The 13,815-nt window shown below is 38.8% G+C and overlaps 1 protein-coding gene across 37 annotated transcripts in view; it reads right to left on the reverse strand.

The window, feature by feature from the left end:
- ABI3BP (ABI family member 3 binding protein) overlaps positions 1-13,815 on the reverse strand; it is a 241,306-nt gene that overhangs the window by 151,936 nt on the left and 75,555 nt on the right. For all 37 annotated transcript variants that reach the window (XM_064582027.1, XM_064581586.1, XM_064584048.1 and 34 more), the window contains exons 3-4: positions 5,335-5,403; positions 2,171-2,303 (exon numbers count right to left, since the gene is read on the reverse strand). In XM_064582027.1, coding sequence (XP_064438097.1) covers positions 2,171-2,303; positions 5,335-5,403 — 202 coding nt within the window. The remainder of the gene's footprint in view (positions 1-2,170; positions 2,304-5,334; positions 5,404-13,815) is intronic.

The following is a 13,815-nucleotide window of genomic DNA, read 5'->3' on the forward strand; positions in this document are numbered from 1 at the left end:
TTAAAATCAGCTGCATTTTGCTGCAAGAGCACCAAATTTCCTTTCTTCTTTCCCACCCCCCTTTTTGGTCTTTTTAAATTAGAGACTAAAGAAAATGAAAAGGAATAAGAAAGCAATCCATAAATGTTATTTTTCTCAGCACTGGCATTCTGGACCAACCCTGTAAAGCTGGAATTATCACAAGAAAACATGTTCTTTTAAGAGTCCATTTTCCAAACAAAATAAGTTACGGACTTAGTGGTGGATGATAAAGGAACATTTCAGACTCTTTGAAACTTCTCAAGCTTATTTAAAAAAAAAATTGGTTTTGGCAATATCTTCTACATGGCTTTTTCCAATAATTTCTTCCTTCAGAACTATGAACATGTGAAGGAAGATCTATTATTGTTCTTAGTCTAGATTTCCTAATCAAAGTCATATGAAAGGTACTCTTGAGAGCTTACAAACATTTTTAAAGGTGCTTCTTTATAATTCAATTTAGACAAATAAAAATAAAACACCACACAAGAGAGATCAAGCCAAAAAAATGTATGAAAAAGTGCTCAGTATTGTTAGTACAAGAGAAGTGCATATTAAAACTCTAACAAGATGCTGCTACAGTAGAACAGAGAAAATGCAAAATGTTCACAGCATGAAATGCTGGTGAGGATGTGGAACAATCTGAACTCTCATATTGCCTGTGGGAGTATAAATGGAAAAGTCAGGCAGAAAAAAAAATTAAATATACATTTTCCCATGACCCAGCAATTCCACTCCTAGGTATTTATTTAAGAAAAATTAAAAGATATGTCTACAAAGCTCCTACAAAAAACATTTATAAAGTCTAAATTCATAATAATCCAAAACAAACATAATTAGGTATCCACCAACAAGAGAATAGATAATAAATGCTGGAATATTCACATAATGGAATACTACTCAAGAATAAAAAAAAAGAATGAACTATTAATACCTGCAATGTTATCAATGAAACCCAAAAACATGCTGAATGCAAACAAATGGACACAAAAAACCAACATAGTGTATGATTCCATTTATGTGTAATTATAGATTAGGCAACCTAATCTACAGGGATAGAAATCACATCAGTGGTTGCTTCTTGAGGAAAGTTCTGTCTGGAGGGATGACAGTGTTCTATTTCCCGATGGAGCATAGGATACTGATCAAGCTGTGCATTGTACTGGATTTAAATTATACCTCAACAGCATATTTTTTATTTAGAAAAGAAATCAAACTTTTACAATTTAAAAATCACTTTGAGTCTTTTTAAAATTAAAAAAAATTAATGAAATGCCTTGGTTGAAGCTTGAAAGTTTGGAATGCTCATCAGATGCAAAGTTCTGAATTTTAAAGATAATGTAGTAAATATTTATGATAAATAACCATTTTATTTCCCAGCTTCAGCATGTTGTACACTGCCCAGCATATAGACCATGCCAAATATATGTGCTGAGTGGATGAATGGCCTTCATTTAAAAATATACTTAGATTTTCTTATTTTGTCCTGCTAAGGAAGATAGGAGCTCCATCTCCAAACCTGTGCTTTTCCTCGGTCTACATCTCGCCCTGTGAATTACTCTCCAGTTCTCTAAACCAGTGATTCTCAAATGTAAGTCGGCATCAGAATCTTCCAGAGGGCTTGTAAAACCACAGATTACTGGGCCCCACCTTCAGAGCTTCTCATTCAGTGATCTGGAGGGAGCCTTGAGAAATGAACCCAACTGATTTTGATGCTGCTTAGTTTGGGGCCACCCTTTGAGAACTACTGCTTCTAACACTTCTTCAACTGTCAAACCAAAGGTCAGCATTTCCAACTTTTAATCATCTTTCCTAATTGTCTTGTGCCTCATCCTCTGAGCTTTTATTACTCTTCTCACTGATACTCCCCACTTGCTATTTGGCTCATTCTCCCTTGTACTTTATTCTTTGGGGGAAAAAAAAATGCTTGCATGTGTTTTCTATTCAGGTAGATGATAACTCTCTCAAGGACCCTCACTTAGTATCTTCCTTCCTCTCACACCCAGAACAAGGTGTATAGCTAATGGGTGACCCATATGAGCTGGTGCCCCTGATATTTATATATTCTTCCAAAGCATGTACAGATACTACTAAAAGCAAGAGCGAATTTTCAGGTTAAAAAAAAAAAAAATCCTTTGTTAGGATGAATTACCTGTCATTGGGACAGTGACTTGGTAATGTCCAGTCATGGTGTGGGTTAATGAGGAAACCCCAGGATAGGAATACGGAGCTTGGTGTCAGAGTGCCAACCACCAGCTGGAGAGGTTTGCGAGAGCGTGCTTTACCTATGGAGGTAACGTGCAGGTTAATTCTGGTAACACAGTATATTTTTATGATTGGGGTAGAATGCATAAAAATGACCTAGGATGATGATAAAGAGCATGAAAGCATCAAATTCCTTTTCTTCTCATGGAGTGCACAAATATTACCAATTTTTTGCCCATGAATTCAAGCATAAACCAAAGTATCATTTTGAGATTTATGTGTGTATGTATATGCATATATATATGAATGCATATATGGGTAATGTATGCATATAAACTATATGCAATCATACTTAGGTTTTATTTTCTTATGGGTTAGGGATGAATATGAAAGTCGTGGCTATTACCAGTGAAATAAATAATGCAAATGCTTTGCTCACTTCATTTCTTTTACAGATACAATAAAAGTGTGTTGGTTTTCCCCCTTCTCCCAAGACTATGAATTAGTGTGAAAGAATATCAAAGACGAGAAAACAAAGCTTAATGTCTGGCTTGTAAGTTATATTCCTTTTTAAAACCAGTTTAGAAGTGTAAAATCCCTGTCATACAATTACAATAAGCCTTTTTTTTACAGTGATGTCTAAATGGAAAATGTATACACATTCTTTTTTACTCATTCTTAATACTGCTGGAAGAGTAGGGATGACATAGGAAGCTCAGTTGTTCTGATGGGAAGAATTGGATTTGGGTAATGCCAAGTGGTGGTGATAAACCATTTTAGATTCTTTTCCAGTATATGGGAGAAAGGTATTTGCATTTTCAAAAATATTTGGAACTTCAGGAATAGGGTCAGTGAAAAAGAGCAATGAAGATCCTTTGCCATGGAACCCAACATTGGCTCATTAAAAAATCTGTAGATAACATAAAAATGCAATAAGATATCTAATAAAACTATGCAGAACATAAAGCATTCTTTTTATTTCCATTGTGTTTCCTCTTTCATTTCATGAGACCATGCCTATTGTTATTTGCTATAGGAAGAACTTGTGTTATTTTGATCTAATGCAGTAGGAACTAATAGGTAGGAAGGTACCTCTTGTATGAGCTTAGTGAAAATTATCTGAACCACATGCCCTTTAAAATTGTGCCATCCTTGCTGCTTCTAGTAGATTTAAGTTCTGGGAGTTGTTATTCTGGTGAAAAACCTTCTCAGCCTATATGTAAGCCTAGTGGTGGCCAACTGTTTCATGGTGACATAGCTGAATTTTTAAAAAGTTATATGCAGGGCGCCTGGGTGGCTCAGTCATTAAGCATCTGCCTTCGGTTCAGGTCATGATCCCAGGGTCCTGGGATCGAGTCCCACATCGGGCTCCCTGCTCGGCAGGAAGCCTGCTTCTCCCTCTCCACTTCCCCTGCTTGTGTTCCTGCTCTAGCTATCTCTCTCTCTGTCAAATAAATAAATAAAAAATCTTTAAAAAAAAGTTATATGCAAACAATGACTCATGGAACACTACATCAAAAACTAATGATGTAATAGATGGTGATTAACATAATAAAAAAACATTACATTTGTTGCCTGAGAGGAAAGGTGGGGTATTATATCCTGAGCAAGATGAAACAATTTCCTGAGCTGGTCATCACAAAGGGAAAAATGATTTCAAGACCAGTGTCATAGAAGTTCCCAAATGAAGTTATAAAGTGTAACTAAGGTGTGAGCACTCTTTTGACGTCCCTTACACATTTTTTGTGTGTTTATATTGAGAAATAGTTTGAACATGAAGCCAGAATCCCATGGATCCATACTAATACCTCTTGACTTTATTAAATATTTTGAAATAGAGCCTTGAAATGATGACTATCATTATAAATTATAAGGAGTCACTGGAATTTCCCTCATGCTTTGGGAGAATGTAGGAGGCCAGGAAAAGGAATTTGTATTTTTCAAAATGCTTGACTGTTTACTGCTGTTCTAAAAAGAAGTGAAAACCAACAGAAGGAGGGGAGGGCACTGTGGCAACAAAGTTCTGGTAGCAGGCTTGGCTGATGCACCCAGAAGATACAAAATACACAACTGCAAAGGGCCTGTTTGCTCAGGGTATTTGAAGACCTGTATGCTCCCCCAACCCATTTCATGCCGCTAGAAACACAGAACAAACAAAAGACATCCTTTTTGCTCGACAGCTAGTGTACTATACAAGATGAACATGATTAGGAAATATTAAGAACAGTTTGCATTAGTAAATGAAAAAGAAAAGCAAAACATTTCTATCAGTAGTCTACAGTCAGGGAGATGGGATACCGGACGGTAAAGGCATATTCCCAGCTTTTTTAGGTTCTGACAGCAAAGGCCTGCCTATTTGATCTGAGAAGGAATTTTGGTAGTGAAATGGGGACACTGTAAGATTTTAAGCTTTCTTTAATCACATAGAACATGTTTCCACTCATTTATTCATAGGTTATTTACTTGGCTGTTTCCAGTCTCCCTCTCCCTGGGGGTCTTGGCATTGCGCTGCTTTCCTAAGCAGTCCTTGCTCTCATGTCGGACTAAATAGAAGAGGGTCCGAAGGGAGAGAGGACGAGTAAAGTAGAACCCACCTTCCAACCCACTGACCATGCATATAAAGGAGTGATGCTTTTGAATGTGAACAGTCTCCCTCAACAAAGGTTAGACGTTAGATTTTGCTCTTAGAATCTCGAAAGCACCAGAGCGGGCCTGAGTTGACACACTGCAAAGCAGATTCAGGCTAACAGGAGCTAAGTCTAAGCAAGCACTTGCTATGGGCCAGGCCCTGGCCTACAAGGCCACACACGCATGAACTCATTTAACCTTCACGACGACCCTGGTATGCAGGAGAAAGGAGGCACCGAGAAGTTCAGTAATTTGCCTAAATTCCTCAGGTTTGTAGGTAGTGGTGCTGGGATTAGATCCCAAGCAGTCTCTACAACCAGACTGTAATACTTGCAAGCAGGGTTATCCGCCGACATGGGGCCTGCCGTGTTATGTATTCTCATCCACATTCCTAAGGCATCCCCAAGGCACTTGGTCTCCATGGGCAGAAATGAAGAGGCATGGTTTAAAGTTAATAAAATCTGAAAAATGAACAAAATATACCTGAGCATGACTTCTTTCGACTTGGAGGAGGAGCAGGCCGCACAACAATCAGATATTTAGGCTCTGCATCTGGAAACAATAACATTTTTATCAGTAAAATTCTCTAAGAGGGAGCAACATTCGCAACAATAAACCCATGTCCTGACTCAATGTTCCCCAGGCTTTAGTCATGGTAACCACAGCACCAGTGGATCAGAGGACCCAGGAATGTGGAAAGCTAATACTTCCTGAGACAGTTCAGTCTATTAAGTTTTTAAAATGAAAATTAAATCCAGATTTTCAAAACCAAATGGACAGGAGGCAGGAAGAGAAATCTTGAACCTTGCTAGACACAGATTTTGTGCCACATTTTCATCAATCCTTCCCTCTGCGAAGAGATTTTTAAAAATTCAATCATATCCATTTTGTTATCCTACTCTTCACAGGAGTCAGCCTGATGCTTCAGAATCAGAGAAGGAAAATCATACTTGCATAAGACATGTGAGACACAACAGATCTCACCTGCTGTAGGACCTGAAACTGCTCATTTCCATAGTAATATGAATATTCATAATGTTCTCTTTGTTTTTATCCTATTTGCATAATTTCTCAGCCTGTTATTATATTCAACCAATCATTTTTGTGAGCAATGTTTAAACAAAGTCACAGTTTCAGGTTGGTATACTTTTCATCTAATATGCCAATGGAAAATAAATTTAAAGAGAATCTCTTAAAAATATTTAGGCTTTGGGGCACCTGGGTGGCTCAGTCAGTTAAGCATCTGCCTTTGGTTCAGGTCATGATCTCAGGGTCCTGGGATCGAGCCCCACGTCAGGCTCCCTGCTCAGCAGGGAGTCTGCTTCTCTCTCTCCCTCTGCCTCTCCAGCCCCCGTGTTCGCTCTTTTGCTCACTCTCTCTCAAATAAATAAAAAAAATCTTAAAAAGAATATTTAGGCTTTCGGGGCGCCTCAGTGGTGCCATTGGTTAAGCATCCAACTCCTGGTTTTGGCTCAAGTCGTGATCTCAGGGTCGTGAGATCGAGCCCTGCAGCTCTGCGCTCAGGATGGAGTTGGCTTGAGATTCTCTCTCCCTCTCCCTGCCCCTCCTGCTTATGTGCTCTGTCTCTGTAAAAATAAATAAGTAAAATCTTTAAAAAAAAATTTAGGTTTAAAATAAAATGATGTTTAAACAATCAGTATGCACTAAATCAGGAGCTAATAATTTATCAAATCCTCTTTTTTTGAACTGATGTTTCCAAGATGGTTGATGCCCTTAAAATCTGGAAAGCACCAGAGCAGGCTTGAGTTATGTATATTAATTTAAATATACATAAATAAGCCAAATATACATTGGGCATACTAAATGGCATTTCATAAGCACTTCTGCTGAACTGATTGATGACTATCATCTACAATAGTTCTTCAGTAACTTTGGATCATGAAATTCATTCTACACCCGATTTCATTTGGATGCTGCAGTCAACAAGAGTTCACCCCTGCTCACTCAGACAGAACTCACATCTTTGTTTTGTTTTCATTCTGGGTTTAAATGTCTCCCCTCTATGAGTTTGGAACAGAGGCCTTCTCTACCCAAGGCTTTACAGAACTGACCTCATTCTCAGCTAGAGACAACCTGGCAATTCAGCCACTTTTAATGACTTGAGCATTTGTCTTTTTCTGGACACCCCACACAGCCTTATTTGCTATAACCTGCTACAGTAATTACACTACACAAAGGAAACCAGGTAACCTCTCAAACCGACCTTAGAGCTTTGCCTGCTTACTGACGATTGCCTCATGACCACAACACAGATAAGGGAACATTCATTATGTTTCCGAGTCTTGTGTTTGAAGGCATAGCTTTCTTAGTGGAGCTTATACAAGGAATGCTTAACCTAAATCTAAGGTCCCTAGTAGGAATATAATACATTTCCTGATTTTATTTGGGATATAAAACAATGTAAGTATTTAGAAAGTATCACATATTCAGGAGTTTCTATGTGTAGGGTACTTATTAAGCACTCTACATGTGTGGCTTCATTACTGCTCACGGCAACCCTACTTGATACATACTATTATCACCACAGTTTGTAGAGGGGGTCACCAAGGTAGGGTGAGCTTCAATGGGCAGGCAACACGCCCCATCACACAGGGCCCCATGCTCAGAAGGGTCTCATGGTTGGTTTAATGCCCTGCTGTCACCATCTTGAAATTCTTAATAGTTTTCTCTTTGCATCTGGGTTTCCTAAGGGCAGTATGAAGGGCTGATAAAGCCTGTGTGTGAGCAGAGGAGACAGGAACAATAGGCAGGCCTGCAGTTTCTTCCACTCCCATTGGTTGAGATGCCCTCTCAGCATAGAGTTCGGAGGGACCCAGGACACAAGGGCGTTTAGCAAGACTCTAAGGTCAAACAAGGCAAGCAGACTGCATCTCTGGCTGAGGAACAGGGCCTGGTGTGGATCTGTGAGGACACACTGTTCAAGCAAACCAAAACTTGCTCCCATGCAGATTGCAACACAAACGACCAAGCAATCCTATAGTATCCTCTCTTACTCATGTTAGTTCTCCATATTTGCCAACCACTTATGCTGAAAAGGACCACTTAGAAGGACAGGGGAAGCTTGGAGCAACCCCCAGTTCCCATGCTTCTCCCTTCTTCCTCACTCGTAAGGAAGCCAGAGGCTGAGTTATAGAATGTCCATGTGTCAAGAAGTGAAGGAAAAAGAGCAGTTAGTTTTGTGCCTTTCCACTCTTCTATCAAGAATGAAATACACGTGCATGTCTCACCGACAAAGTACGAATCGTGTGATCTGTGCTTCTGCTTAGGAGTTGAAGGCCCGTATTTGCATTTAAAACTAGCATTGCACAATGTAAAGATAAATGGCAAAATTCATGTTAATAATTTAAAATTTTAATTTACTTAATCACATTAAATAACAAAATAACACCATCACAAGTTGAGAAACTGTGGGAGAAAGGAAATATTTTAGTATCTTTAATAGACAATCTTCTCCTGCTTTTTGAAACAAGGTCCTTGCATTTATTTTTAACTTGGCTGTGCAAATTATATGCTATCTTGAATTTACTTCTAGAAAACAAAGCTAAATCTCTATTTTTCTTAAATTACTCTCACTGTGGCAGAGTCTCTTAGACCCAGTTTTTTATTTCCTTCCTTGATGCACATTAATTCAATTTTGCCGTGGTTTAAAAAAAAAAAAAGTCCTGAAATACTAGAAAAACAACATACGCAGAAGCCAAAGATAGTGCCGTGATCCAAGGCATATGGTTATATGAGCAATTTAAAAGTAATTTTTGTTATGATCAGTCATTTTGCATAAAGCCTCGGCTGTGACAGCCAATTACAAATTGGAACAGATGTCAGGAACTGGGTACAGATAGGCGGCCTCTCACTACTGATCAGACACTTCCAACATCATGTATTTCAGCAGTGCTTGTGTTCTATTTGGAACACAAACATGGGAAAATAAAACAACTAAAAAAACAAAATTTCTATTTCAGTTCTGTACTCTGAAATTGTTTGCGGATTTGTACCAGCCTGGAAATATATACACTGTAGCCTGATCAGCAATTCTGATAACAACATGCCAAAACACACTACTTCATTTAGAAAATGTATATAATTAAAATGTCAATTTAAGCAAATTTGTGGGGAATGCAGTTACTTTAACTAACTCTCCATTCCTTGTTTTTTTTTTTTTTAAAGATTTTATTTATTTATTTGACAGAGAGAGACACAGTGAGAGAGGGAACACAAGCAGAGGAAGTGAGAGAGGGAGAAACAGGCTTCCCGCGGAGCAGGGAACCCAGATGCGGGGCTCGATCCCAGGATCCCGGGATCACGACCCGAGCCGAAGGCAGATGCTTAACGACTGAGCCACCCAGGCGCCCCACTAACTCTCCATTCCTAATCATTAAGCCTATACCATGTTGTAGGCTAAATACATTTCATTTGCTTAATATTTCAAATGCCCTGAGGTGAACGATCGGGACAGCTTATTGTTTAAGGAAATCTATTATTGAAATCCTTTATAAAGTACTAGATTTTTTGATAGTGCAAATAATTCTTCCATAATCGCTCTGTTTGATAAATCCCCATTCTCACATTTTTATTAGAGGACCTCCACCTTGCAAGCCACACAAAGTAATAGGTTCATTTCTGCCGTGCAAGTTCCCACAAAATAAACATCTAATAAGCCAGGATGATCCTACAGGAAATCATATAAGGGGCTTGAACAAAAATAATGATTTACCCCTGCCATCTTTTTAACAATTTGGTTTCATATCAAACTAAGTTTCTAGACATAAAAGCATGAACTTTAGATCCTGGAATCAAATCCTGCTTGCTAGTTGCTCCTATAAGGTGAGGGCTTCATGTATGCGCATCTGTTTTCTCACCTACAAAATGGGGGGAAAAAATCACAGTACCTAGCTGCACAGGGGTCTTAGTGATGATTAACCTGTAACAGTGCCTAGCACACAGAAATGCTAATTTATGGTAGTTGTTAGGGTAACAATAAAGATGAGGATTTCTTGAAAGCAGAAATTTGGGTCTTAAGATGCCCTGGGGACTTATAAAAAGGAAGGAAAAATGTTTAAAGCTTTTTTTAAGAGTAATCACCACAGGCTCCAAAATGCAAAAATTTCACAAAAATAAAATTACACACCATACAAAGATCATCTGTCCTGACCAGACTCTAAGTAGGCTCTTATGAGCTCTTTTTCAACAAGGCCCTGACTTTGGACTTTTTTTGTCTTCATCTCTCTGTCATCCAGTTTTATCAAGTGTTTTTGCTAAAATGTTTTAACCAGAATCCCCTATCGTCCATGCCTGATCGCCTACCTGATCACAAGTGAGAATGCTCATCTCCCACCATCCCCTGATCACCCTGAACTGCCTTTAGCAAGAATCCTGTCTGGTTAGTTTAGCCAGATTCCCCCACCCCTTACCCTCATGTTTCTTCTTAGTCATTTTCCATCCATGCATTCCCACCTCCTTGGCTATAAATTCCCACTTTTCCTTGTTGTATTCAGAGTGCAGTTCAATCTCTCTCCCACACTGCAAGATCCCACTGTAGTGGTCCCTACGCCTATTGCAATAGTCCCCACCCTTAAATAAAGTCTTCCCAACCATCTTTAACAAATGCCACTGAATACATTTTCCTTCACAATACTCACATCAATGCAAAAAATCCTAGAAAATTTATTGGTATGCAGAATCTGGCAGCACATAATACAATAATATATTATGGCCAAGTGTAGTTTATTCCAGAAATGTATCATAAAAAGAAAAAAAATAAGCCTATTTCAATGGGTACTAAAAGTCATTTGGCTAAATTCAACACTAATTCTCAAGTGATAAATAAGGAGTCAATGGAGTCTTTCCTTAATGTGATAAAATAGATCTTAAGACATCTTACCCAACTTTCTGTAACGTATAGCACCCTACACATACATTCCTGTTGAGTAGCTCTTCCTGGCTTGTAAGAACATTCAACCCTCATTTTTCTTTCCCTTTTATTAATTTATTTTTAAAAATGTTACCCTAGGATTCTATTTTGTAACCTGCTTCAGCTTTTCTGTTGAGTATCTGAGACCACAGATTAGGAAAACAAACAAGAGTAATATAACCAACTATAGCAGGTGTTCTTTTGGGGACTAAAATGAGGTGGTGGGTTTGAAGCATTACTGGAATATTTACACACAAGACCAGCTTACCAGAATTGCAAGTTAGAACAAACTTGCTCACAAAGACCCAGATTTAAGTTTCTATGTCCATTTCCCTTTTTGAGGTACCTCCTTGCTTTACTGAGTATGGCTGTCCTCTGCAAGCCTATTTTTACTTGTTCTCGGGGAGGATCACAAAAGCAGCCATTTGCAAGTCACTGTGAGCGAATTCATGTTAACACAGTGCCCCTGCTCATGTCTCATTCTAGTTCAGTGACATAAAGCAAAGCATATATCCTCTACTAAATACAAAAGAGCAATGTGCAGGTTTTACTCTGGCAGGAGAGGGGTCAGGCACTGAAGGGTTAACATGACAGGGCTCTAAGGGTCTGGGTCAGGGAAAATGAACATCATCTCAGACATCCTTCAAGGTTCAGAGAAGGGATTCAAGATGAAAATGAATGTAGAGGTGACTCTGAGTCTGTTAAAGGCAGTCCATAAGCATCCTTTGTCAGTAACTAGATTTCTGTGGTTAAAAAAAAAAAAAAAAAAAAGTCGAATAGGTAGAATTATCCCTCCTGTTATTTGGACATCTGAAAAGAACAGTGATGCTTAATCTTTGGTTCACCCCCAAAGAGGGGGAGAGATGGCTGCCTCTGGGTCCCCCCGTGGAAGAGGCTGAAATCTCTTGCTCTCTGGAGGTAACTGGAGCTGTAGAAAGGCTTCTGGGGTGCACAACGTGGGCCCTAGAAACCCAGCAAGGAGAACATTGGGCACTGAGCTAGAGCCCTGTTCACACAAGGGGCTTCCTCTGAGCAGCTGTGCGGTCCTCGCTGGGATTTTGGCCAGTAGGCACCTGATCAGAGGGCGGAGGAACAGAAAACCAGGGTCTTGGGGCAGGCAGGGGGAAGGGCTGTGAATGGAATGGAGCCCCGGGCTCTTCCACTATGTGCAGAAGTTGGATGGGCTTCCAAATGAACTCCACCAGCTCTTCGGGGTTTGCAAGACTGGGGAGAAAAGAGTCCTTAAGAGAAGAAATCTGATTTCCTTCTAACATAGCAGGTGAGAGTTTACTAGTTTTAATTTGATTTGGAGACATAAAAGCAATATAGTCTTATCTGAATCCCAAATGATAATCAAACAATATTGAGAATAAAACTGTTTTAGGAGAAATGATATATTAAAAATTCAGAGTACCCTATTTCAATGGCTCTAAGACATACCATTACCCAGCTTTTAAGATTTCTCAAATGCATCCTACGATCGTTGGTATCTTACATCGTTCAGGGGCAGTTGTGACTTTGCCGTCATTACCAGAGACCTTTCTTGGGAAGGTCAAGAAAATGACAGTTTCAAAATTGGCTGAAGAGGGTCAGTGATCTTGGAAGAAAACCCAGTAGAGAAGGATTTCAAAGCTGCTGCATCACTAGCATTCTTGCTGGCCCAGTAAGTGGTGTAGTGTGGGAAAACAAGGCTATTGAGAATCAGAGTCAAAGGTGGAAGAGAAGGTTCAGACTCTCAAGGTGAAGAATATTTAGCAGTTGCTGAACTTTTTTTTTTTTTGGTTGTTTATTCTACTTTTAAATTTTTTTTAAGTAATATTTTCCTTGCTCAAGTTCCCAGCCCCAGTCTAACCATGAGAAAAACATCAGATAAAACTGAATTGAAGGACATTCTACAAAATATCTAACCAGTACCTTTCACCAAAAATAAGGAAAGTCGAGAAAACGGACACTGTCCACCAGAGCCAAAGGAGACATGATAAAATATAATGTGGTATCCTGCATGGAATCCAGGACGAGAAAAAGGATCTTAAGTAAAAACTAAGGAAATCAAATAAAGTACAGTTTAACTTCAGTTAATAACATATCAATATTGGTTCATTAGTTGTGACAAATGTACAATATTAATATGTTAAGAATAGAAGTTGAATGTAAAGTATATAGAAATTGTCTATACAATATGAGCAACTTTTCTGTAAATCTAAAGCTAATCTAACAGTTTACTAAAAAAATAAAAAAGCATATCTCTTTACAAAAAATAGATAATATTTTCATATTATGTATCATTATGTATTAATGAAGCCAAGGAAGTTGTTTCAATAAATATAAAATAAAAGCACTAGGGTATGCAAAAGCAGTGTTATTAATCAACAGTTTTATTGTTTTTTAGTTTATATGAAAGAGTGGTGTGATTTACAGTTAAAGATGTTTTAGAGTTTGATAAAATAAGGTAACCATTTTTATGAGATGTCAATGTAGCACATCATAAGACTACTAATAAATTAAGAATAAAATTACCGACAAAACCTAAAACAAAAGAAAACTATGGCCAGGGAAGTATCCATGCATAAATATTATCAACCCTCCTTTGCATCCGCAAGTGTCCACATGCCACACCTGACTATAATCTGTCCTGAATGGGCACACTCCAAATTAAGTACTCCCTTTAGCTTTTAGCATTTGGCAGACAGCTCCTGTGCCTTATTTCATCAACACTAACACTGAGTCATGTCTGTTTGAAAAATCCCCTTGAAAAGCCTCCTTGTGTTTGAAGCCCAGGCAGAGAGTTCCACTTACCCGTCAGTCAGTTCTGAAAAAAAAGAATCTCCGGGAATGTGGCCAGTGGAGGGGATATGCAAACAGAGCTCCAGCCAGGGCTCTGGGCTCTGCAGTCCTACCTTAGCTGCCTTTGCCTAAACCTGCAGACACTGTCCCTGGTGGGCTGGTCCATGAAAGGGAGCCTCACTGAGAAAGAGAGGTGTACAACCTGGCAGGGAGTTGGAATATAAGAAGACAGTAAATGCTAATTGTCTACT

The sequence above is a fragment of the Mirounga angustirostris genome, unplaced genomic scaffold (genome assembly GCF_029215605.1).
Source record: "Mirounga angustirostris isolate CCGP_5_RB_7025 unplaced genomic scaffold, mMirAng1.0.hap1 SCAF_1, whole genome shotgun sequence".
Taxonomy (NCBI): Eukaryota; Metazoa; Chordata; class Mammalia; order Carnivora; family Phocidae; genus Mirounga; species Mirounga angustirostris.